Source organism: Budorcas taxicolor, chromosome 5 (genome assembly GCF_023091745.1).
Source record: "Budorcas taxicolor isolate Tak-1 chromosome 5, Takin1.1, whole genome shotgun sequence".
Taxonomy (NCBI): domain Eukaryota; kingdom Metazoa; phylum Chordata; class Mammalia; order Artiodactyla; family Bovidae; genus Budorcas; species Budorcas taxicolor.
In genome coordinates, this window is record NC_068914.1 from 15,673,981 (window position 1) to 15,700,498 (window position 26,518).

The 26,518-nt window shown below is 39.8% G+C and overlaps 1 protein-coding gene across 2 annotated transcripts in view; it reads right to left on the reverse strand.

Moving 5' to 3' along the window:
* The window catches only part of ADK (adenosine kinase), a 540,760-nt gene that overhangs the window by 495,149 nt on the left and 19,093 nt on the right, over positions 1 to 26,518 (reverse strand). Inside the window, exon 1 of one of the 2 annotated variants that reach the window (XM_052640202.1) lies at positions 15,837 to 15,972. The exons of the other annotated variant lie outside the window; for it this stretch is intronic. Coding sequence (XP_052496162.1) covers positions 15,837 to 15,850 — 14 coding nt within the window. The 5' untranslated portion in view covers positions 15,851 to 15,972. Of the gene's footprint in view, positions 1 to 15,836; positions 15,973 to 26,518 lie in introns of those variants that run through there. 2 annotated transcript variants of the gene reach the window in all.

Consider the following 26,518-nt stretch of genomic DNA (forward strand, 5'->3'; position numbering starts at 1 on the left):
TGGAACCAGCCTGTCGTTCCATATCCAGTTCTAACTGTTGCTTCCTGACCTGTACACAGATTTCTCAGGAGGCAGGTCAAGTGGTCTGGTATTCCCATCTCTTGCAGAATTTTCCACAGTTTATTGTGATCCACACAGTCAAAGGCTTTGGCATAGTCAATGAAGCAGAAGTACATGATTTTCTGGAACTCTCTTGCTTTTCTGATGATCCAACGGATGTTGGCAATTTGACCTCTGGTTCCTCTGCCTTTTCTAAATCCAGCTTGAACATCTGGAAGTTCACGGTTCATGTATTGCTGAAGCCTGGCTTGGAGAATTTTGAGCATTACTTTACTAGCATGTGAGATGAGTGCAACTGTGCTGTAGTTTGAGCATTCTTTGGCATTGCCTTTCTTTGGGATTGGAATGAAGACTGACCTATCCAGTCCTGTAGCCACTGCTGAGTTTTCCAAATTTGCTGGCATACTGAGTGCAGCACTTTCACAGCATCATCTTTTAGGATTTGAAACAGCTCAACTGGAATTCCATCACCTCCACTAGCTTTGTTTGTAGTGATGCTTCCTAAGGCCCATTTGACTTTGCATTCCAGGATGTCTGGCTCTAGGTGAGTGATCACACCATCATGATTATCTGAGTCATGAAGATCTTTTTTGTATAGTTCTTCTGTGTATTCTTGCCACCTCTTCTTAATATCTTCTGCTCCTGTTAGGCCCATACCTTTTCTGTCCTTTATTGTGCCTATCTTTGCATGAAAATATCCCTTGGTATCTCTAATTTTATTGAAAAGATCTATTTATTTAAACAAACAAACAAAAAAGCACAGGGGAAATATTATTGAGCTGCTTGGCTGCTTCTTTTTATTCACACCTTCTAAGTGTTTAGTTCAATATAGACAGTAATGTAACCACCACAAAAATTAAAACACAAGACATTTCCATCATCACAAAAAAATAAAACTGTCCCCATGTCAGTCTCTCCACCCCCAACTGGTCCCCTCCTGGTTTTAAGAAATATAACAGTGATACTTCTTTTTAAGAAGTCAGTCCTTTGCATATCTCCTGCACTCTCAAAATGGTTTATTACACCCTACTCAAAAATTTAGTAGAAATAATATTATCAAATTAATGCAACCTCTCTAGGCCCATGGCTTCTACAGTCAAAGAATTATGGTGGGAAATGAGAACAGTGAATCACAATAATAACCATGTTTAAACTCATTTCTAAATCAATTTGTCCAACAAAACCTTTGCTTATGAACATAAATGGATAAGAATATGTGAAATGTTGATCTAGAGCTCCCTGTGTAAAGGACAAAAGAGGAAGAACTTAAATACCAATTACTGTTCCTTAGTGCAAGAATTATATGGCGTAGGCCCTGATGAGAGATGCTGTCAAGCTGGCCTAGTTGGAACCCACTGCAGCAAGCATGGCTAATACAAGAGGTAGGAGACAACAGAATTTAAAACAAACATAAAAGGTGTCTTCATACAGTAAGTTAAGTTAAAAACTATACAATTATTTCCAAAAGCAAATGAGTTTAGACTACTCACATTATTTTCCTCTCCATCACTGTATATAACTGAGAAGCTATCAAATAACTTCATTGTAATATAACAGATCAACTCTGTTAAAAACACTAATGCTTTAAAACGGCTAATTTCCTAAATACACACTAGTATCCAGGCCAGTAAATACTGTACCACCCTTCTCAAATAATGAAAATACTATTTAAGTAAGCATTTATTTTGATCTTTTCCTATTAGATGTTAACAAGATGGGGCTGGTCTATGGCCAAAAACTATCTGACTCATACTAGGACTATTATTTTGTTAGCAATATAAATGTTAGCAATGTCTTTTTCCTGGAATGGATGCTAGGATGAAAGATTCTGAATGACTGGTTTGGTTGGGTTTTTTTTTTTAGTCAGTAATTTTACATGTCTCATAATTCAGATGCCATCCAACATATGCCTATAATTATTATTGTTAGACAACCTCCAAGTTTCATGCACTGATGCAGATATCAAAGTAAAAGATACTCATAAAACTTTGTCTACTCTACTGATAGATTATTGTCAATTAGCTCTTTGGTCAGCAAAAATATTTAGTTACACTAAGAATTGATGCTTTTGAACTGTGGTGTTGGAGAAGACTCTTGAGAGTCCCTTGGACTGCAAGGAGATCCAACCAGTCCATTCTGAAGGATATCAGCCCTGGAATTTCTTTGGAGGGAATGATGCTGAAGCTGAAACTCCAGTACTTTGGCCACCTCATGCAAAGAGTTGACTCATTGGAAAAGACTCTGATGCTGGGAGGGATTGGGGGCGGGAGGAGAAGGGGACGACAGAGGATGAGATGGCTGGATGGCATCAATGACTCAATGGACATGAGTTTGGGTAAACTCTGGGAGTTGGTGATGAACAGGGAGGTCTGGCGTGCTGCGATTCATGGGGTCGCAAAGAGTCGGACACGACTGAGCAACTGAATTGAACTGAACTGATCTTAGAGAGCCAGCAGTGAGTAGTTGCAAGAAGTGAGCTCTTAGTTTCCTAAGCAGGAATTGAACCTGTGTACCCTGGATGAAAACCAGGAATGCTAGCCACCAGATGAGCAAGGGATAGAGGTTAGAAGGAAATTTTCCCTGGCTCTTGCCCCCACTGAGAGATTCATTTCTCATGGAGGTAAAAACTGTACAAGCAGGTACAAAGTTTATTATTAGAGACAAAGCACCATGACAAGTGGGCGAGCACACAGAGAAACAGTTATGATGGGAGCAAGGCAGAAATACACACCCAAAGAGAAAGGGTGTGGGCGTCCCCCCTAAAGAGGAGGAGGGCAGTAAAGAGGTGGTTAAATCATTTATACAGGGCAGTTTTTTTGGGTATTTGTTTACCTTTGGCCAATTATATGGTTTCTTTCTCCACACCTGACTTACCCAAGGACCCTCCCCAACATGCATGTGCAATTTTTTTCAAAATATATTCCAGCCCAGAGGCCTATAGGGTGGCCTTGGCATCACACATTCTAGAGTGACAAACTCCTCCTTTTGACCCCAAAGAAGCCTTTCTGTGCACATGCAATGTATCCCTCGCCCCAAGGATGGGAAATATATGACCTCTTGATCTTTTACACAAACAGGGTTTAGCCCCTTTCTGTTTCTGACTGTTGTTATCTTAAAGTGTCCTCAGGAGACAAAGCCTGGCTATTTATTTACTCTATTTCTGTTGTTATTTCTATTTTGAAGTGCCAACAGGAGACTGGTTGTAAATATCTAACCTGGAGCCCACATATCTCTTGTCTCAAGAAATGGAAACAGGAGGCTAACTGTAAATGTCTGGACTGGAGCTCATCTTTTTTTGCCCCAAGAAATGTATACAGGAAGCCAGTTTAAATGCCTAGCCTAGAGCCCATCTTATAATAATAGTTTTACTGGTAATAGTAAAAAATTGGAAGCAACCCAAATGTCCTTCAACAGGTAACTAGGTAAACAAACTGTGGTACACCCATACAATGGACTAATATTCAGCATTAAAAAGAAATGAACTATGATACATCTTGGATGGATTTCAAACACACTGTTCTGAGTTACCATTTAGGGATAACACAAAGGAGTTTCTTTTGCTGACAGAACAGTTTAGTACCCTAATTGTGTTAATATGGAATCTGTATGTACAGATTCATGAAACTTCATGAATTATACAAGATTCTTCTGCACAAAATTTCACAGAAGTATACACCGCCACCACGCCAGTAAAACGCAGTGTAAGCAAAGACTGGTGATATTCTAAAAACATTCATAGTCAATTCATAGTCAGCTTAATAGTACTACACGTGCCAAGCCGCTTCAGTTGTGTCTGGCTCTTTGTGACCCCATGGACTGTAACCTGCCAAGCTCCTCTGTCCGTGGGATTCTCCAGGCAAGAATACTGGAGTGGGTTGCTATTGCCTCCTCCAGCGGATCTTTCCAACCCAGGGAACGAACCCTCATCTCTATCTCCTAAAACTGGCAGATGGGTTCTTTACCACTAGCGCCACCTGGGAAAGTACTATACCAATATTAATTTCCTGGTTTTGGTAATATACTATGGTTATTTAAGATTTATTACTGGCGGAAGTTGGGTGAAAGGTGCATAGGAACTCTCTGTACTCTTTTTGCAACTTCCTGTGAATCAAAAAAGAAAAAAAGAAAATCGTAAAGTATTCAAAAGAAAGAGAAAAATATTTTAAAATGTTTAAAAAACAATTAGGGTGACATCATCAGGAATGGTAGAATAAGGCCTCCAAAAATCCTCTCTTCCATAAAAGCAACAAGAACAATAGCGGAAAAAGAAAAAAAAGGTCAAAATCAACACTTTCAGAACTCTAAAGGCTTTCAACATCTGAGGAGCATTTTTCAAAGGGGAAAAAAAAGGCTGAATCTCTGTAAAACAGCAAGCTTGTGGCATTCTAACTTGCCGAATTCCCATCCCCCTCCCCAGCTCCATGGCAGCCTTAAAAGCAACAGCCCCCAAAACACAGTGGAAAGCAAGAGCCCATCAGCCACTGGAGGAATTGGAACAGAACTGGAGCTCTTTCAAAGGCTCATTTTCAGAGACTGTTATTATCTGAGCTTTTGAGTAACCGGCAGTTACCCGAAAAATCCCTACTCCTAACACTTCTCATTATCTGACCTGACTCACAGTTTCCCCAGTGCTCACAGCCTTTTCCCCAGGGGCATTTGTCAAAAACAATCATCTGCAATTGTTTAACACTCCAGCCATTTGAAGCAGTTGGGAGCAAACCAAAAAGCTTAAAAGGAAAAGTGTGGACAGGAGATGTCGATAGGGGTTTTGAAAAGTTCTGAATATTCCTAAGAATCTAGGAGACCACGTACATGTGCCTTGGCCTGTGTGCATGTTCAAGAAAGACTTGAAAAGGCATTAAGCAATCATCTCTGAACATGAGGCTCTGCACAAGCAGGAAATAAAGGCTATGGCAGCACTGTAAGCCTGGCTAAGCACTGAAGTTACACTTTATCGAGCACAGACAGCCTCTCAGCAAACATGGGAGACAATAACAAGTATCGGAAAGAACATAGAAAAACGAATCCACACTGCTGGTGGAGATGTAAAATGATGCTGCCAGCTTGAAACAATATTTGGCAGTTCCTCAAAAGAAAAAACAAATGTAAAATTCTCAGGTGGTGCTAGTGGTAAAGAACTCGCCTACCAATGCAGGAGACAGAAGAGATGTGGGTTCAATCCCTGGCTCGGGAAGATTCCTTGGAGAAGGAAACGGCAACCCACTGCAGTATTCTCACCTGGGAAATCCCATGGACAGAAGAGCCTGGCAGGCTATAGTTCATGGGTTTGCAAGAGTCGGATATAACTTAGTGATTAAACAAAATAACCATATGACCCAGTATAAGTATATACTCAGAAGAAATGAAAACACGTGACATCACAAAAACTTGGACATAAGTGTTTATGGTATCATTACTCATAATGGTCAAAAAGTGGAAATAAAAATACCCATCCACTGGCAAAAGGATAAACAAAATGTGGTCTATACACACAATGGAATATTATTCAGCCGTAAGAAGGAATGAAATACTGAAACATGTAACAACATAGGATGAACTCTGAAAATAATATGCTCAGTGAAGGAAGCCAGGCACAGAAGACCAAATACATGGTTCCACTCATGAAACGACCGGAGTATGACATTCACAAAGTAGATTAGTACCTGCAAGGATATGGGCAGAGGAAATGGAGAGCGACTGCCAACAGGTGCCAGGCTTCATCTCTGCCCTGTGCTCAGTCACTATGTTGTGTCCAACTTTTTTTGACCCCATGGAATGCTGCCTACCAAGCTCCTCTGCCCATGGGATTTTTCAGACATGAATACTAAAGTGGGTTGGCATTTTCCTCCTCCAGGGGACCTTCCTGACCCAGAGATCAACCCCACATCTCCTTTATCTCCCGAACTGCAGACAGATTCTTCACCCGCTGAGCTATCAAGGAAGCCTGAGACTTCATTTGGAGATGATGAAAATATTCTGCAATTAGATAGTGGTGATGGATGCACAACACTGTGAATATCCTAAAAACCACTGAGTTGTACAGTTTAAAATGGTAGATTTTATGGCATGTGAATTATGTATCATAGTAGTCATTCATGGATGTGAGAGCTGGATCATCAAGAAAGCTGAGCGGTGAAGAATTGATGCTTTTGAACTGTGGTGTTGGAGAAGACTCTGGAGAGTCCCTTGGACTGCAAGGAGCTCAAACCAGTCAATCCCAAAGGAAATCAGTGCTGAATTTTCACTGGAAGGACTGATGCTGAAGCTGAAGCTCTAATACTTCAGCCACCTGATGCAAAGAACTGACTCACTGGAAAAAGACCCCGATGAAGGGAAAGACTGAAGGCAAGTGGAGAAGGGGAGACAGAGCATGAGATGGTCGGACTGCACCATCAACTCGATGGGCATGAGTTTGAGCAGGCTCTGGGAGTTAGTGATGGACAGGGAAGCCTGGCATGCTGCAATCCACAGGGTCGCAAAGAGTTGGACACAACTGAGCAACTGAACTGAAATGAATAATGCAGTAAATAAAATAAGGAAACTAATTGGCATTTATAGAACAATACACCCCAACAGCTGCAATATTCATTTACTGAATAAATGATTACAGAACAACTGCACTGAAAATCTCAAAACATTGCTGAGTGAAATTAAAGACTTTAAAAACACTTGTAACAGTCAGCAAAACAGGCTACAGGTAAGACCATAAAAATCTCAGTAGATACCAAAGGACTGAAACTTAACAATGTATTTTTTCTCTATACATAAAAAGGCGGCTTCCCAGGTAGCTCAGTGGCAAAGAATCCACCTGCCAACGCAGGAGCCACAGGAGACAAGGGTTGGATCCCTGGGTTGGGAAGATTCCCTGGAGGAGGAAATGGCAACCCACTCCAGTATTGTACCTGAGATAACCCCATGGACAGAGGGGCCTGGTGAGGTCACAAAGAGTCAGACTCAGCTAAGCACGCATGCCCACATATATAAAACACAGATGTATGCTTATAAAGTATAAGCAGTATATTTTCTGTATCATGGAATTAAATAGAAAATCAATTTCTAAAAATAACTGTAAAACCCCCAAATATTTAGAAATTAGACAATAAACTTTTAAAATCTGTAGATGAGAAAAATCACAACAGAAATTAGAAAATTACTTGAATTGATCACACATGTCAAAATTTGTACGTTGCAGTTAAAGAAGTACTGAGAGGGAAACATTTATATATATGAAACATTTTATATATGAAATGCACATATCAGAAAACAAGAAAAGTTTAAAATGAATGGTCTGAATTTCTAACTCAAAAGAAAATGGAAAAGGAGTAAATTAAGTCCAAAAGAGTAGAAGCAAGAAAATAAAAATATGACAGCAAAAAATAAACAAAATAGAAAATGTAGTACCAAAACAGAAGTTCAACAAAACCCAAATCTGGGGTTTTGAAAAGATTAATACAATTGGTAAACCCCTAACAAGACTGAGCCCAAAAAGTTTAAAAAAAAAAGAGGAGGAGGCGGAGTACCAATATCAGGAATGAAAAAGGGGACATAAAACAGTTCCCGCAAGCAGTAATAGAATACTATGAGTAACTATGGAACAATCCAGCAATTTAGAACAGATTTCTTTAAAAACTCAAAACTGACACAGGAAAAAATGATAAATCTGAATAACCATTTATCGTATCTTTAAATATTCTAGGCCCAGATGGCTTTACTGCTGAAAGCTATCAAAAATTTAAAGAAACAACACCAATCTTACAAAGCTACAATAGTTAAGTCAGTGTAGTATTGGCATAACACTATACAAACAGATCAACAGATCAGAACAGAGTCTGGGAAAAGTCTTATACCTATCCAATCTATTGACTGAGAATCCTTTGAAGGAAACCCTTACACTGTAGCAAAAAAAAAAAAAAAAAAAAGGCTTAAAATGGATCACAGACCTAAATGTGAAGGCTCAAACTATAAGGCTTCTAGAAGGAAACATAAGGGAATAGTTTCATAACCTTGAGATAGAAAAGGAAAGATCTCTTTACCTCTATTAAAAGGTAAAAAACATAAAATAAAATGAATCCAATGAATTCAATATCAAATTTTAAAACTTCTGCTCCCAAAAGACACTGTTACAAAAATGGAAAGACATGGCTCAGAGAGAAAATATTTGCTAAACATGAAGATATATATGCTTATGTGTAAAATCTGACAAATAACTCCTATCTAAAATACCAAAAGAATTAAAAAACCAGCAACAAAAAAGACAACCTATACTTACAAATATGGGTAAAAGACCTGAACTGACAGTTCAAAAGAAAAGATAAGCAAATGGCCTATAATCACATTATTAGCCATCAGTGAACTATAACTACAATGAAATACAATTATATACCCACCAGAATGGCTAAAATCAAAAATGCCAAACATTTTGGTATTTGGAAAGGATAGAAAAGGAGTAAAGGATGGAAAAGGAGGAAGTGACATCAAAAATGTCAAGCATGTGGAATAACTGAACTCTTATAATACTGAATGTTGAATGTATTTCATTTTCTACTTTGGAAAACAGTGGTGGTTTCTGAAGTTAAACACACATCTACCCTAGGACACAGCAATTCCACACCTGGGCATTTACCCACGTCCACACAAAGGCTTACACAGGAAGGTTCATGAAGCTTCACTTAGGGTAACCAAACCCTGGAAACAAGCCAAAGTCCATCAGCAGAACTGTTACAATATTCATATCATACAATCTTAGCAGTGAAAAGAAACAAACTACTAAAACACAGGTCAAAATGGATGAATCTCAAAACTGTCACTGAACAAAAGTAATCAGACACAAACAGTACTTATTGTATGATTTTATTTATATGAAGTTTTAGAATACACAAAACTAATCTCTACTAATAGAAGCCAGAAAATGATTGCTTGGATGGGGCAGGAGAAAGAGACTGGTTGAAAAGAGGCAAGAAAAAACTTTCTAGGGGATGAACATGTTTTGCTAAATTGATCTGGGTGATGTTTTACAAATACGTTTCTTTCCCCCAAAAAAATTCAGTGAACTTAGGATCTGTGATTTTACTATATATGAATTACATTGTTGGCATTTTTTAAAAAGTAAACAAACTAGGAAAATCTTTGTTTCCCTTAGGCTATGGAAGCCAGTCCTTTCATTTAAGCCTGTCCATACTAGCATGCTATCTTGCACACTCAAGGAAAAAATCTCTTCCCTCTGCCCAGCATCACCTATTTTTTTCTTCCCCTTCATCCCCAAAATCCTCAACCATACATATATCTCTAAGTATTATTTCCCTACTCCCCATGACAGCTAACACTTCTAAAAGACTGTGCTATGAAATTGCAAGGTTCCCTAAAGTAGATAAAATTATTCATTTTAAATTCAATTTTCAGAAGCGTATGTGTGAGATACTAACACACAGCAATTTAAAGCTTACAAAGCATTTTTATGCATGTTATTGCCTTTAAATCCTCACAAAAACCCTATAGTATAGGTTTTGCTATTATCTGTGTTTACGGAAGCCTGGCAGGGCTACAGTCCATGGGGTCGCCAGAGTCAGACATGACTTAGCAACTAAACCACCACCACTGTTAAAGAGAATAAGAGGCTCAGCAAAGTTTATAACCTGTCGAACGTCATACAACAAATAAATGATACCTAACTTCAAATCACATTCTTTTTGTTTAATATGCTACTCTGAGACAATAAGAATTCTGTTAATAAAAATGTCTGACTGATGAAAAATATCCAAATCTAGCCAAAATAAGCTAATATTCCATTATCTTATGGTACTATGTCAAGTAACATTTCAACAACTCAAATCTACTACCACAAAATTACTATAGTGTGTTAAGTAGGTGACCAGATAACTTATTATCCAAGTGGGACACTTTTGAAAATAAAGGAAGAGCTATTAATAATTATGCCAGGATAACAGGCATGATCCAAGACTCTCTTGGGCTAACTGGGACATATGGTCATTCTATTTATAAGCTAGCTATGCTATGTGAAATTAAGAATTCAGACTTATATTTTATTACAATATTTTTTAAAGTGACAATTTTAAAACCAAGTAGAAAAGGTAAATAGTCATGAGCATTAACCAATGTTACAAGAAAGGGTTAACATTTCAAACTGTCTAGACAATCATTCTGGTTCCATTTCATCTTTGACAGTTCTGCTTAATGTAGCAATACTGTGGCTGGAAAGATCTGGAGTTACAAATCCTTGTATGCCTTTTCAAACAAAGATGACCTATTTATAAATATGAGTATTAACAGCTGACAACACTGCAGTTCTCCAAGGAAAGGATTCCTGCTTTAGTTCTTCAAAATATTTCATAAATGAAACAATTTCATTTTATTTTAAAAAGCTCATTAGCTTCACTAAGAAGCCTCATGGCATAAAAAATTTGTGTAATAATATAAAATTTATAATTCTTATAAAAGACACAAGCCCTGAAATGAGTTTGAAAAACTGTTTAAATATTCTAAAGAAACCAATTCAACAAAGTAATACACTTCAATCTCAGCCAGAATTTAGTCTCCGTATGAATGTTCTCCATTTGAGTAGCTTGGCAGATCCTACCAGACGTACCTCAAAGTCTTGAGTGTTACGAGAAAAATATCCCAGGACTCTACCCACAGCCCACATAAATTTTCCAATGTAGGCTTAACCCACAGAAGTGGTTACAGAATTATCATGTAGGTCACAGTCATGTCTAGTCCCAGAACAGTCTTAAACCAAATCTGACCTGTCTGCGCAGGCCAAAGAATAGGCTCCTCAGCTCTACAGCAAACATGGCACAAACTCAAGCTGTAAGCAATTTTCAAAACCAGACTAGACATTCATGCTGGAAAAACAAGGCAATATTCATAGGAGTATTTTGAAATACTGTTGGCTTAGTACCTATAAAAAGTACATAAAGCAGAAGTTAGGAGACCTAAATTACCTAAGTTCTATTGCTGCCAAACTAGGATATAGCTCTTCTTCTGGGCCTGAAGGTCCAGTATCAAGAAAGAAAGGGAAGTGCTCTCTAAGATTCTCTTATACTCCTAACATTCTACATTTTCCTATGTGTCCTGAATTTTAACCCAAGCATCAACTTTCCTGTTAGGCCAATTAAAAATGACAAAAGCATCAGTTTATCGGGTAGGTTTCATCATTTCTCAGATGAAGACCAGCTGGAATCTGATCTATTGGGATGGCCAAAAAGTTTGTTTGGGGTTTTCGTTAGCCATCATACAGAAAACACCAAATGAACTTCTTGGCCAACCCAATACATACTCTGATAATTGGTTTAAGAGGCTGCAAACTTGGACTCTTCATTAGTAATGGTGTAGCAGAGTAGAACATAAACAATAAAAGTCAGAGTCAAATTCTCCAGCCAAACTTATTCAAAAATCATAAGCTTTTTTTAAATTCTTTTTATGTAAATAGTTATTCAGGAGTTCCAGTTGGAATGCTGCACTGGAAAGGGCACTGAATCAGGTATCTAGAGATCTGGGATCTAGTTCAAGACATGCAACTACTTGGTATGAACCTGAACAAATCACAGCATCTCTTGCCTTCAGTTTCTTCGACTGTAAAATGAGGAAATTAGGTAAGTTCGCTTCCTATTTAAAAATCTAAGATTTAAACATTTATTTTCAGATGACATCATTCTCTAAGGAGACCAAATTGCATTCAACAAGTTAATATTCCATTTACAAAATGCCTTAAAACATAAAAAAGTTTCATATCTACACAAGAACACTGTGGAAAACATATCTGTATTACCATCACAACAGGCCCCATGGTGTGATGATTAACACTCTGGTCTCTGAATCCAGCAATCTTAGTTCAAGTCTCAGTGGAACCAGAGATCTGTTTGAGGGCTTCCCCAACGACTCAGTTAAAGGATTTGCCTGCACTGCAGGAGATGTCAAGATGGGGGTTCAATCCCTGGGTGGGGAAGATCCCCTAGAGGCGGAAATGGCAACCCACTCCAGCATTCTTGCCCAGAAAATCTCATGGACAGAGGAGCCTGGCGGGCTCCAAGAGTCACAAAGGGTCACAAAGAGTTGGACACGTCTGAGTGACTGAGCGTGAGCACACATTACCATCACTATTTCATAAAACAAATGTTCAGAGAAAAAAGAAAAAGATCACTCAATCAGAAAAATACTGTCAATTAGAACCCAGGTGTATTGACCACTGGCCCTCACTGGTTCCCATTTCTCTATTCTGTCATAGTCACTATGAAGAGTAACATATTACTATATTTACCAGCAATTATCTTAAGTGTGGTGTGAAAAACAGCACTGGGCATGACGTCAGCACAGTGACCTTGATCATTCTCTTCATCAGTACAAGCAAGTCAACAGTCCCATTCTCTGGGCTACTGTCAAACTGAGTACAAAATGGGAACGCATGCAACATCATAAATGTGAAAATTAATAAACATAAATGTGAAAGGTATCATAAAATTGCACTAAGTGTTGTCTTCTTTGGGAACCAGCTGGTATCTGTAGGATTACCAACCCATTTAAAACTGTCACCACATATACAAAGTTGCTTCAACTTCAGCAGTCCCCACACCTACTCTTAAACCTAAGTTATTAAGTTCTTTGGAGGACTATAGGAAAGCAAGAAAGTTACTATAGTTGTCCCTCACAATACTTTACAATTTTTGTTCCCAGAAGCAGTTTTTTCTTTATTTTATATATATAATTTTGCAGTTTTTTAGGCTGTGCCATGTGGAAGCAGTACCTTAGTTCCTTAGTTCCAATTAATGCCCCCTGCACTGGGAACACAAGAGTCTTAACCAATGGACCGCCAGGAAAGTTCTAGAAACAGTCTTTTCAGGAAATTTAAGTGGTATGTTGTTTCGATAAAGGTATCTTGCAGAGCACTAGATTACGGATATCTGGATTCAGTTCCTAACTCTGCCACTAACTGATTTTACTCAAGGCACTCAATCTTTCTTAGCCTCAGGTATAAATGTGGCAACTGGTTTTAGGTAATATCTAAAAATCTTCGAGTAATGTCACTGTAACTGAAGACTATAAAAATGTAGACTAATATCTGAAGATACAAGCATAAATGTAACTATTATTAGTTATCTATGAAGAGCCTGAGCTACTCCATCTTGTAAAAGAACTCCATTTTGCAAAGGTACCGGGCAAACAGACTTAGACTTTGGATATTGCCTAAACTTGCCCCACTGTGCATGAGCCAATCAGCCCTTAGGTTAAACCTCCTGACTTTAAGTTCAAGAATTTGTGATTTACCTTGGAAGTAATGATTTGTGACATTTGTGATTTACCTTGGAAGTAATGATCTACCGTGGAAGTAAAAAAACCAATCAGAAATCCACACACGACCCTATAGAAGAGGGTAACCAACCAGTAGTCCTTCAGCCTGAACACCCCCTTTGTTACCCTTTCACCTGAATATTCCCTATATAAGCAGCGTAACCCAAAACTCGGGGCTCCTCTCCTTAGCCGCTGCGTCGGTAACGGTGTGAGCCCCAGCTCGAGCTTGGTGATAAAAACTCTCTTGCTTTTGCATCGGATACCGGCTCCCTGGTGGTCATTGGGAGATTTCGTGACTTGGGCGTAACAATCTACCCTTCCAGGAGTCAAATAAGACTAGCAGCAACCTTTAAATCAATCTTTTTGGGACTTGCCTGGTGGTCCAGTGGTCAAGAATCTGCCTTCCAATGCAAGGGACATGGATTTGATCCCTGGTTGGGGAGCTAATCCCACATGCCTCGGGGCAACTAAGCCTGCCACTACTAAGCCTGTGCTCTCTGGAGCCTGAGCACCACCACTAGAGAAAAGCCCATACACCCTCAATCAAGACCAGAGGCAGCCAAAAATACATGTATAAAAAAAAAAAAAAATCAAGTCTTTTTAATACAACCACCATTCAACTTCTACATTAAAAAACACATCCTGTTGTCACTAGCCAAGAAGCAGAAGTTTTAGATTTGGGTGTTTCTCCACCAAGGAGTAGCCAGGATTATGATGATAGATTAAAATTAAGTCCACACAAGAAGAGACCCTTAACATGGAAAGTATTTGCCCCACACTCCTAATTAGTAGCAGACTGAAATGATGCGATTTGAAAGTGCAAATGGGGAGATGGAGCATAAACTAGGTTTAACAGCATAATCCTAATTCACCCTAAAATACTGTTAGCATTAAAAGCTAAATTTATACATCCCAATATAATTTACTGGGAAATCTTTCCATGTGGATCTCCACATTTCAGTGTGTGTGTGCTCAGCTGTGTCAGACTCTTTGCAACCCCATGGACTATAGCCCACCAGGCTCCTCTGTCCTTGGAATTTTCCAGGAAGGAACACTGGAGTGGCTTGCCATTTCCTCCTCCAGGAGATGTTCCCGACCCAAGGATCAAACTTGCATCTCCTGGGTCTCCTGCATTAAGAGGCAGATTCTTTACACTGAGCCACCTGGGAAGCCTCCACATTTCAGTACTGTATTTCCGTCCTCCTTCTGCAGAATGAGGTAAGTACTCTGAGTTTACATAGAATTATGCAATTTAAGAGAAACTGCATCCAAGTTCAACAGTTACATCCTAAATTACCTGAGGATTAGGTTCTAAAGTAATTTCTAAAATACTGTGTAGCCAAAATCACCAGTGAGAAACCATTAAATCACCAGGACTTAGGCTGCTGGAAGCTCGCAGAGCAAAATTTAATTTCATTTATTCTCTTCAAATTTGTGCTCGGGCCTCCCTTTCACTGGCACAATGAAGGTCAAAAAGTGAAAAGTGAAAAGTCACTTAGTCGTGTGGGACTCTGCGACCCGATGGACTATACAGTCCATGGAATTCTCCAGACCAGAATACTAGAGTGGGTAGCCATTCCCTTCTCCAGGGGATCTTCCCAACCCAGGGAGAGAACCCAGGTCTCCCGCGTTGCAGGTGGATTCTTTACCAGCTGAGCCACCAGGGAAGCCCATGAAGGCCACGGTCTACTTTAAAAGAGGCTGTTCAGAACACTGGGTAAATAAGGCAATTTATCTCTTTTTTTTTTTAGATTTATCTCTTTTTATAAATAGTTGCATTAGCATGAGGTAACCATTTGGTCAATGCTACCCACAGACACTGGACCGGGCCATTAACAATAAAGAACCTTCCAAACTCTGGAAGAGCAACTGAGGTGAAGTTTTTCATTTACTGCTCTCATTGAATACTATGAAACTCATTCTGCTGGGGCTCTCAGATAAAAGTAGGTAAACAGATGGTACCCTGGGAACCAGAGTACTAATTCCAGTCATAAGCAAACACTGTGAGAACACACAATTTCAAAACTTGGGGGCAATCTACCTGCATCAAAGGGCCAACACTGCAGGTCTGCACTGGGCCACCAACGAAGTTGTCAGAAGGCAAGACACGCGGGCATGGACACGCCCGGTGCACGTCACACTTCCCCAGGCCTCAGGCCATTCCGGGGGTGGGGGGAAGACAGCTACATTTTTCATGAGAAATCCACTAGACTCATCAGCAAGCTTCAAACCCTGGAATCTGGGCGAGGGTCACCTCAGCTCTGCGGCTAAAGGTCTCCGCCATGTGCCTCGGCCCCAGAACTTCTGAGGAAGGCATAAACGACCAAATGAAAAGTGCAGAGAGCCTCCACATGCGGGGGACCGGTGGCACCGGGAGGCTCCAGAACACCCAAGAGAAGGGGCGACAGTTCTCAGCAGCCGAGAGGCTAATGCCTACCCAGCGCGCAGTCCAGGCTGCCGCCCAGACTAATTACCTGATGGCCGTCATAGCTTCACCTTCCAGCCCCACGCGACAGCGCTCGCGTCCGATGCTCTGCGTCCGCACGGGTGGCGGCAGCAGGTACCACAGCCACCGCTTCTGGGCTCACTCAGCGACCCGGGAGCGCGTCCTCACACACCCCGCGCGCGGGCGGCCCCCGCCTCGGTCGCTCACGCTGATTGGCCGCGCCCGGAAGGGGCGGGCGCTCCGCCCCGTGCCGGCGGCCCGAGGACCTGCCCAGGGCGCCGCCGGCCACGGCAAGCCGCCCGTGCGTCTCGTGCCGGCATGCGGGCTAGCGGGCTGGCTAGCGGGCTCGGTGGCCATCTTGAGTGCTGGTAACTGCCTAGCCCCCGCTCCCGGCTCACGGTGCACGAGGTTGGGTGCCCGCCTCAAAAATGGCCGCCCCGAAAGGCAACCGGTTTATCAGTCACATGGCGCGGTCTACCTCGGCCAGCCCAGGTCGCTCTAACAGGGCTTGGGACGGGGGCGATGTCAGGGCAGTCTTCGGGGAGGGGGTTTAACAGCCTGAAAACCCATCTGCAGAAAAACAGCAACCGCCTGGCAACCTCAGTCCGGGTAGAATCGATCGCGTGGCAATAGCAGCACGATGTGTTAAATTAGAACTCGCAGCCTTTTAAGAGTCAAATGCTGAGTATGGTGGTCCCCTAACGTTTTGGACTTTAAAAACAGCACAGCTTATAAGGAAGTGTCCAGGGTCTCAGTGTAAACTTCGAATCAGAACCTAGAAAAGTGAGGCCCGTACAATGGTATTTTTAGCAAGTTCCCGGGTTATCCAGGTACACGTGTAACTTTTAAAACCTCCAGGCCAAACTAGCCCAGACTATCCTGCTTGACACACTAATTGTCTTACGTCCTCGCTTTCCTGAAAAGGATGCAGCGCTCTGAAGTAAGCATCTAGTCATAGGGAGAAAACTGGAAGAACCTTAACTCTTGGCGCTAACCTTGCAATTTAGCGGGGGTAAAAGGACTTAAGAAACTAAGTCTGAACCACTAATAAAAGACAGTATATCAATTCCAACTGCGGGAAGGACTGACATGGGGGCGTTAGAAAATAAACGTTTTATGATCTAAATAGCTTGTTTATTCCCTCTTTATTCTGTGTACAAATATTTATATAAACAGACCATAACCTCCAGTGGCATTCATTTACTAACCATTTTGGATGGGGTTCAATTCCATAATCTGAAATCCGTTACATTAGAAACACACCCCAACACATAACATTGAAATGTGCATTCTATGACTGAAGGAACTAAATATTTATTTCCTTTTAATTAGTTTAAATTTTAAAACCAAAAGCAAAGTAAAACATTATTCCATTAAACAGTATTTTTCACTGCATACATTTCACTGTGGAAAATTTAGCGTCCAAATTGAGACACTGCACAGATAAATATGTACTTTTTCAAGACAGTACAAAAAAATACAGAATATCTCAAATAGTTTATATATATATATGTTGACTACATGTTAAAATAGTACTTTGCTACACTGAGTTAAATAAAACCTATTAAGATTAAACTTTACTTTTTAATATGGCTACTAGAAATTTAACTTTGTCTTACATTACATGTCTACCTGACAGTGCTGTTCTACTAAGCCAGCCTTGCTTTTCTTACCCATCATTGCCCCTGTGACAGATTATGTTCACAAAACGAAATTAGTAGATCAATTTACACAAATCTGTGGTTTCTTACAATCTAAAATATAAGTATTCCAAAAGATTTCAAGTTTTCTTCAAAAATGCTTTTTTTTACATTATTTTCTTTAATTTGGAAAATGCCTATCTAGAAGGAAGCCCTGCACTGTAAGTCTGATGTGTTCAGTCCATGAATAAAGGCTATTAAAAACAAGAGCCTCGGCTGACTGAGACTGTCCAAATGTCCACAACTAGTCAGTTGTTCCTCAGGAAGTGAATCAAAGCAGCAGCAGGATAGCAATTTGAAGCAGTGGAGACATTGACTAATTCAACAGTTTGCCTTCTCCACTAATGGAAAATGTTAATAGATAACCCACATGAGTCAGACACAAGTTAGCGACTGAACAACAACCATAACCCGGATGAACTAAAGCAAAACCAGGAATAATACTCAGAACAAACTTCAAAATCTCCATGCAACTTTTAATATGGGATGTACTATGGTGCTTTTCAGACTTTAATACACATCACTTGAGAGATCTTATTATTAAGGATTCAGCAAGCTCTGTGGTCAAGATTTTGCATTTCCTTAAGATCCCAGATGTTGCCAGTTGCTTCTCTGTGGGCCATGCTAAGTAGCAAGGCTGTAAAGTAAAGTAGCAAGATTATAAAGGTAGCAAGACAGAAGTGACTTGGAACCCCTACATGACTTCCTGCATGAGTTTACACATTACATGCTTTTCATGGCATTGAGAAGATTAAAAATTAATTTATTCTAGTAAAGTGTCTAATACAGTCCTTAGCACAAGACATGAGTATTACTTTGTTATTATCACACTTGTTAAAATTATATCTCTGAGAAGCATGATATGAAAGCTAACATGAACTTGGCCCTGTGAAAAATAAATGAACTTTCACTCATGCTTTTGTTGACACTTACTTTTGATTTTTAATAATAAAGGTAAAGAAAAAAAGGTGGTACACAAAAAAGCTAGATTTGAAACGCTGCTTTTAAACAAATATACTATATTGTATGTTATTAAGGGATGATAAAAGTCTGCAATGTTCAAATATTCAATATAATTAAAGTCATATCAAATTCAAAGATTTTTTTAAAAAAAACAACCAACTCTTGAGAAGTGACACTTTGCATCTAACAATCAATATTTTGTTTTTTGGGGGGTTTTTTTGTACTCATAACCAGTCAACACAACTTTTTAAAAGTGTATTATCTAAAATGTACTTAGGTAACAGTTCATTTCTGCAGGTATAGATATAAAGATGTTATTTCAGTAAACAGGGTTCATGTGTGATCCTTCTTTTAGAGTCAATCTGGTAAAGATAAAAGACACGTCTTTCCAGATAAAGGCAGCAGCTTTTTCCATTCGTGGCATGTTCCTTTCCTCAGCTTTTCATGCTCTTTTTCTAATCTTTCCCTACCCTCTCTTCCACCCAGTTTTTTTCAACCATACACATACAAATAAACACATGGTTAGCTACTGAGTAACTACTAAAAAACTTTTGATCAATTTTCTAAGCAATTTATTTCAATCCTATTTGTCACTCTAGGGAAAAGCAGTCAATCGGAACTTTTAACTTTTGCAGCCAAAGATGGAGAAGCTTTATACAGTCAACAAAAACAAGACCAGGGGGTGACTGTGGCTCAGATCATGAACTGCTTATTACCAAATTCAGACTTACAATGAAGAAAGCAGGGAAAACCACTAGACCATTCAGGTATGACCTAAATCAAATCCCTGAAGATTATACAGTGGAAGTGAGAAATAGATTTAAGAGCCTAGATCTGATAGACAGAGTGCCTGATGAACAATGGAATGAGGTTCGTGACATTGTACAGGAGACACGGATCAAGACCATCCCCATGGAAATGCAAAAAAGCAAAATGGCTGTCTGGGGAGGCCTTACAAATAGCTGTGAAAAGAAGAGAAGCGAAAAGCAAAGGAAAAAAGGAAAGATACAAGCATCTGAATGCAGAGTTCCAAAGAATAGAAAGAAGAGATAAGAAAGCCTTCTTCAGCAATCAATGCAAAGAAATAGAGGAAAAGAACAGAATGGGAAAGACTAGAGATCTCTTCAAGAAAATGAGACATACCAAGGGAAGATTTCATGCAAAGATAGGCTCGATAAAGGACAGAAATGGTCTGGACCTAACAGAAGCAGAAGATATTAAGAAGAGGTGGCAAGAATACACAGAAGAACTGTATAAAAAAGATCTTCACGACCAAGATAATTACGATGGTGTGATCACTCATCTAGAGCCAGACATCCTGGAATGTGAAGTCAAGTGGGCCTTAGAAAGCATCACTACGAACAGAGCTAGTGGAGGTGATGGAATTCCAGTTGAGCTGTTTCAAATCCTGAAAGATGATGCTATGAAAGTGCTGCACTCAATATGCCAGCAAAATTGGAAAACTCAGCAGTGGCCACAGAACTGGAAAAGGTCAGTTTTCATTCCAATCCCAAAGAAAGGCAATGCTAAAGAATGCTCAAACTACCGCACAATTGCACTCATCTCACACGCTAGTAAAGTAATGCTCAAAATTCTCCAAGCCAGGCTTCAGCAATATGTGAACCGTGAACTCCCTGATGTTCAAGCTGGTTTTTGAAAGGGCAGAGGAACCAGAGATCAAATTGCCAACATCTGCTGGATCATGGAAAAAGCAAGAGAGTTCCAGAAAAACATCTATTTCTGCTTTATTGACTATGTCAAAGCCTTTGACTGTGGATCACAATAAACTGTGGAAAATTCTGAAAGAGATGGGAATACCAGACCACCTGACCTGCCTCTTGAGAAATCTGTATGCAGGTCAGGAAGCAACAGTTAGAACTGGACACGGAACAACAGACTGGTTCCAAATAGGAAAAGGAGTACGTCAAGGCTGTATATTGTCACCCTGCTTATTTAACTTCTGTGCAGAGTACATCATGAGAAACGCTGGACTGGAAGAAACACAAGCTGGAATGAAGATTGCCGGGAGAAATATCAATAACCTCAGATATGCAGACGACACCACCCTTATGGCAGAAAGTGAAGAGGAACTAAAATGCCTCTTGATGAAAGTGAAAGTGGAGAGTGAAAAAGTTGGCTTAAAGCTCAACATTCAGAAAATGAAGATCACAGCATCCCGTCCCATCACTTCATGGGAAATAGATGGGGAAACAGTGGAAACAGTGTCAGACTTTATTTATTTGGGCTCCAAAAAAATCACTGCAGATGGTGACTGCAGCCATGAAATTAAAAGACGCTTACTCCTTGGAAGAAAAGTTATGACCAACTTAGATAGCATATTCAAAAGGAGAGACATTACTTTGCCGACTAAGGTCTGTCTAGTCAAGGCTATGGTTTTTCCTGTGGTCATGTATAGATGTGAGAGTTGTACTGTGAAGAAGGCTGAGTGCTGAAGAATTGATGCTTTTGAACTGTGGTGTTGGAGATGACTCTTGAGAGTCCCTTGGACCGCAAGGAGATCCAACCAGTCCATTCTGAAGGAGATCAACCCTGGGATTTCTTTGGAAGGAATGATGCTAAAACTGAAACTCCAGTACTTTGGCCACCTCATGTGAAGAGTTGACTCACTGGAAAAGACTCTGATGCTGGGAGGGATTGGGGGCAGGAGGAGAAGGGGATGACAAAGGATGAGATGGCTGGATGGCATCACTGACTCGATGGACGTTGAGTCTGAGTGAACTCCAGGAGTTGGTGATGGACAGGGAGGCCTGGCATGCTGCAATTCATGGGGTCACAAAGAGTTGGACACAACTGAGCAACTGAACTGACTGAACTGACTGAACCTTCTTCCAATTCAAAGAGTTGAATCAAGATCAGTGGGTCAGAATAATTTTCTCATGGAAAGATAGATAAGCAAATATTCTATTTATCTAATCATGTGGCTAGTCTGCCACTATAAGCACGTAGATAGCTAATCCCCAAATAGTTAAATAAGTACATTTACGGATACCATAACAAATATGTAGACTTACCTTTTCAACAAATGCTTCCAATCCCAAAACAATAGCAAAGTTCTCTTCCAACACAACCAGTTTGTTGTTAAGAGTTCAATAAAACAAGTATTTCCATATAATGGTACATTTCTAGAAAGCTTTGTGGTAATACGTGTCACCAATTCCATGTTTTAGCCAACTATCAGATAAAACAGAGCAAATGTAAACAAGGATTTGTATACTATTCATTTTGCATTAACAGTAGCAAAAATTTATTACATCCCTAACTAAGCAAAAATAGAATGCCTGCGTGCTAAGTCACTTCAGTCCTGTCCAACTCTTTGTGACCCTGTGGACTACAGCCTGCCAGGCTCCTCTGTCTATGGGATTCTCCAGGCAAGAATACTGGAGTGAGCTGTCATGCCCTCCTCAAGGAGATCTTCCATACCTAAGAATGGAACCTGTGTTTCTTACACCTCCTGCCTTGGCAGGCAGGTTCTTTACCACTAGCGCCACCAGGGAAGCACAGGAATAAGGAGGTGGGAATTCTAAGACTAGGCCTACCAAAAAAAAAAAAAAGTATGTCTTTTGACCATTAGTTTCCTTATCTGAAATGCAAGGTCATTTGTTACAGTCAACATCTCAGGTCCCTTTCAGTTCTTACTGGACAGTGGGAAAAAAAAAAAAACTGTCCACTTGTGACTCAATACAAATTGGTAGATTTTTTTTTAAGAATTGGTCAGTTTTAATGAAAATAAAATGTGTACAGTTTTACTTAGCTTTCATTATGGTCAAGGTCATTCAAAGAAACATTGCTAAATGTATTACCTCAAAAGATATAAAAGGTTCGCTATTTTTATTTCCTTTAAATTATTGTCTGTAGATTCTTATGTCACATTTCACTTTAATATGACATATTCAAACACAACCTAATCTTTAAATGGAAACTGACAATTTACTTCCCAGAAGAATCTGAAGAATATAATAACATTTGATTGATTGAACTTTATTTAGTAAGAATTCTTAGCAAAACTCCCTCCCAAGAACACCCACAAATGTGCTTCTTTATTTTCAGTGAACCACAAATCTCTAAAAGTCAAAGAAAACTTCCAACCTAAAAGTATAGGACAACACAGCTTCCCAATTATTTATGCTGCCAAGAATATATAAATTACATAATTGAATACAGCACTATCATTTCATAAAAGGGCATTTTAACATAAAAATCTAAAAAGGACATCACAGAATAAATAGCACTACTCAAAGTATTGCTGGTAATCTGGTGAAGTATAGTTTCTATGTAAAAGATTTTTTCTTATTTTTATTTTACCATAAATCTGGTACTTCACAAACAAGCTTTTAGGACCCAATCACTCAGGAATTTCCTAGTGGTCCAGAAGGTTAGGACTCCATGCTTTCCCCACTGAGGTCAGGGGTTCAATCCCTAGTCAGAGAATTAAGATCCCACAATCCAAGGCATAGCCAAAAAAAGGGGGAGGGGGATCAATCACTCATTAGCTCAACAAATATTTCCTGAGTTCTACTCTACTACTCAAAACACTGGAGACTTAGCAACGACCAAGAATATGTACTGCCCTTAAAGAACTTGCCTTCTAGTGAGCGGATAGGGATGAATAACAAAATAAATAAGATCATTAAATGCTCATCAGTGCTATTCAGAGAATTAAAGCCAGCAGATCAACACAGAGAAAGGCTCATTTAGAGTGGGTAGTCAGTGAAGGCCCCCAGTAGCAGGGAACTAAATAGCAAAGAAGAGCAAAGTGGGGAAGGGATTCCAGACAGACATGACTAAAGTGACTGGAAGGCCAGTGTGAAGAAAGGCAAGGAAGAGATGGAAGGCTGTAGTCAGAGAAGAAGCAGACTGTCTTAGTTTTGATGAGCCTCAGAAGTTTAGATTTTGTTATAAGCAACACAGGAATTAAGTTTTAAACACTTAATTAAGTTTTAAACACAGGAATGACATGATCTGATACTGTTTTAAGAAAGAATGTGGTTATGGTGCAGAGAATGGATCACAGGAGCATGAAGGCAGAAAGACTAAATTAAAAGCCTGTGACACGGATTTCCCCTCGTGGTTCAGTGGCTAAGACTCTGTGTTCACAATGCAGGGGGCTCAGGCTCAATCCCTGATTGGGGAACTAGATCTCCCATGCCGCAACTAAGACCTGATGCAACCAAATAAATAACCTATTACAGTATTAAAGATGACAAATAATTCTGATTTGAACCACAAAAATAGTGGTGGACACAGAAGTAAGTGGACATTTTGGAGGTAGAATGACAGGACTTGCAAAATACAGGGGAGTACAGAAAACAAAGGAATCGAGAGTAACTCCTAGGTTGTAGACTACATTGGGTAAATTTGGACTAAATTGAGTAATGGTGCTACTATTACCAAGATATATGGAAAAGGCAAGAATCAAGTTCAAAGGACAAGTTCTAGGAGTGGTCAGGGATAGAAATAAAAACTTGGGAAACAGATTTTTCTTTCTAGTCGTTCTTACTCTGTAGTGCCTACTGTTTTCTATTAATAGACTAATAGCTGTCCATAATTGTATATGCAGTTTCATTTGAACAACACCCTAAGAGGGGAACCATTCTACCTTAGCAGTCACCTGCTAGCAGTCACTCTCTAAGTTGCTAAGTCGTGTCCGACTCCTGCAACCCCATGGACTGTAGCCTGCCAGGCTCCTCTGTCCATGGGCTTCTCCAGGCAAGAATACTGGAGTGGGCTGCCATGTCCTTCTCCAAGGTACAACTTAATGAGGGGTTAGTATGTGCCAGGAACCATGCTATATATATCTTTCAAGTACTATCTCATTTGAATTTCTAACTGTAATAGAAGACATTTTATTATCACCATTTACACTTAAAGAAACTGAAACTCAAAGAGGTTAAATAATTTGCTGAAAGTCATACATTACAGAGCAGAAATCCAAACTCTGGTAGTATGACTCCAGAACTGGGACTAGTTACCACTATACAGTGTTTGATCAGAGTAAACCCAAGACAGACTGATGTAAGTTTGCTGCTGCTGCTAAGTTGCTTCAGTCATGTCCAACTCTGTGCAACCCCAGAGACGGCCTCCTACCAGGCTCAGCTGTCCCTGGGATTCTCCAGGCAAGAACACTGGAGTGGGTTGCCATTTCCTTCTCCAGTGCATGAAAGTGAACAGTGAAAGTGAAGTTGCTCAGTCGTGTCCGACTCTTAGCAACCCCACGGACTGCAGCCTACCAGGCTGCTCCATCCATGGGATTTTCCAGGCAAGAGTACTGGAGTGGGGTGCCATTGCCTTCTCCGGAGATAAGTCTGAGACTTTTATAAATATCCAAGTTTCAGACCACTATACTCTGACTTCAACCCATACAATGTAATAGTCCAGTAACAGCTTTCTTATTAGCTGGAGCATCATAGGAAATACTTTCAGAAGTTGCTTCTTTTTTTTTCCATGTGTACTTATTCATAGTTAAATCTAAGCAGACAATGAATCTGCCATTTTTATCTTTAATTTGGCCAAGACTCCTAATTGCCACCAAGAAATATCTCTTAGAGCTCTTCATTTTTTAAATTTCAACCACAATTTCATTTCTGTCAAAATCATAAGACTGATTTCTGACAAAGAAAAATATCTTTTTTACCACTCTGCAAGAATTCAGAGGCACACAATGAATACAAGGGTTCAATTTACTATAAAACTAAAAAAATATCCCATCTCAGCCATTCATCTTGTGCAAATCAAATTTAGGCTTTAGGAAAATTACAAATTATTTCTTAGCAAGATCTTTCAAGACTCTTAAATTGAAAGCACAAATGTCCACAAAAGGCTCCACTGTATGAAAAAAATTTTTTTATATATTCATGCTATCCTTGGGTATGTCCTCTAACTAACCGGTGCCTATCATTTTCTAAATAAGAGTAAAAAATATGCAGCTTTATCCAAAGAGTTCTAAGGAACAACAGTTTCTATTGAGATTTTTAGAAATTATGAAACTGGTCTCTTATTCAGTGTTATGGGGCTTTTTTTTTTCCTAACAGTGTATTCTAACAACGGTAACCAGCAATCTCCTAGTTTCCACTTATGAGGACTGATCTAGATCTGAAGGCCCTGTCTTCGACCCCACTACATGGGCAGAGGGCCATCTTCTCCCACAGTCTTTAGGACAGGACAGACTGGCACTGGCTCTCATCAGCCTAAAGACTGACCTGAAATTGGATTTCAGGGTGCAGAGAGACAGCGCAACCCCTCCTTGTAGAAACAGGGTAGACTGCTTTCCTGCAATAACTAAGCATTTAAAATGGAAACACTTGGAAGTTTATACAGCAGTGATGGCAGTGGAGGTGGTAATGATAGTAGTCTCACTGTTACTGGGAAACCTGGGAGGGAGAAGGAAATGGCAACCCACTCCAGTACCCTTGCTTGGAAAATCCCATGGACGGAGAAGACTGGTAGGCTACAGTCCATGGGGTCGCAAAGAGGACAGGACTGAGCGGTTTCCCTTTCTTCTTTCAAGCATCTATAACATATCACTTTGCCAGGGGTTGAGATAAGACATTTATCTTCACAAGCCTATTTACAAGCTTAAAATATACCTAAGTATTCCCACTCCCATTTCATTTGAGGGTGGGTTTTAATATTTATTTTTAAATACTGGCATTTTAAATGCACAGAATTTCATTCTAAATTCTTATCGTTTTCCACATTCTCCTCCTTTATCACTTTGAAGGAAATCTTGATTATCTTCATGTCTTTCTTGATGGGAAAGAATAGTCTGAGGTGGAGGAACATTTAAAATGAATGTGGTTTATCTGAAAAACAAGACATTTGTCTGCAGACAGAGGCAAAAAAATAATCACTCTCCAGTGTAACTTGTCAAATAACCAGCCCAACCCATTCCCAAAAAGCCAGGGGTGAAACTCAAACACTGCTTCAAGATCTGGGATTCTAAATAGCCAAGGGTATGGTAAGATCAATCCCTTTTACTTATGTCCTAAAAGACTGCTATTAATATTCCAAATATGGGCAGATACGCTGA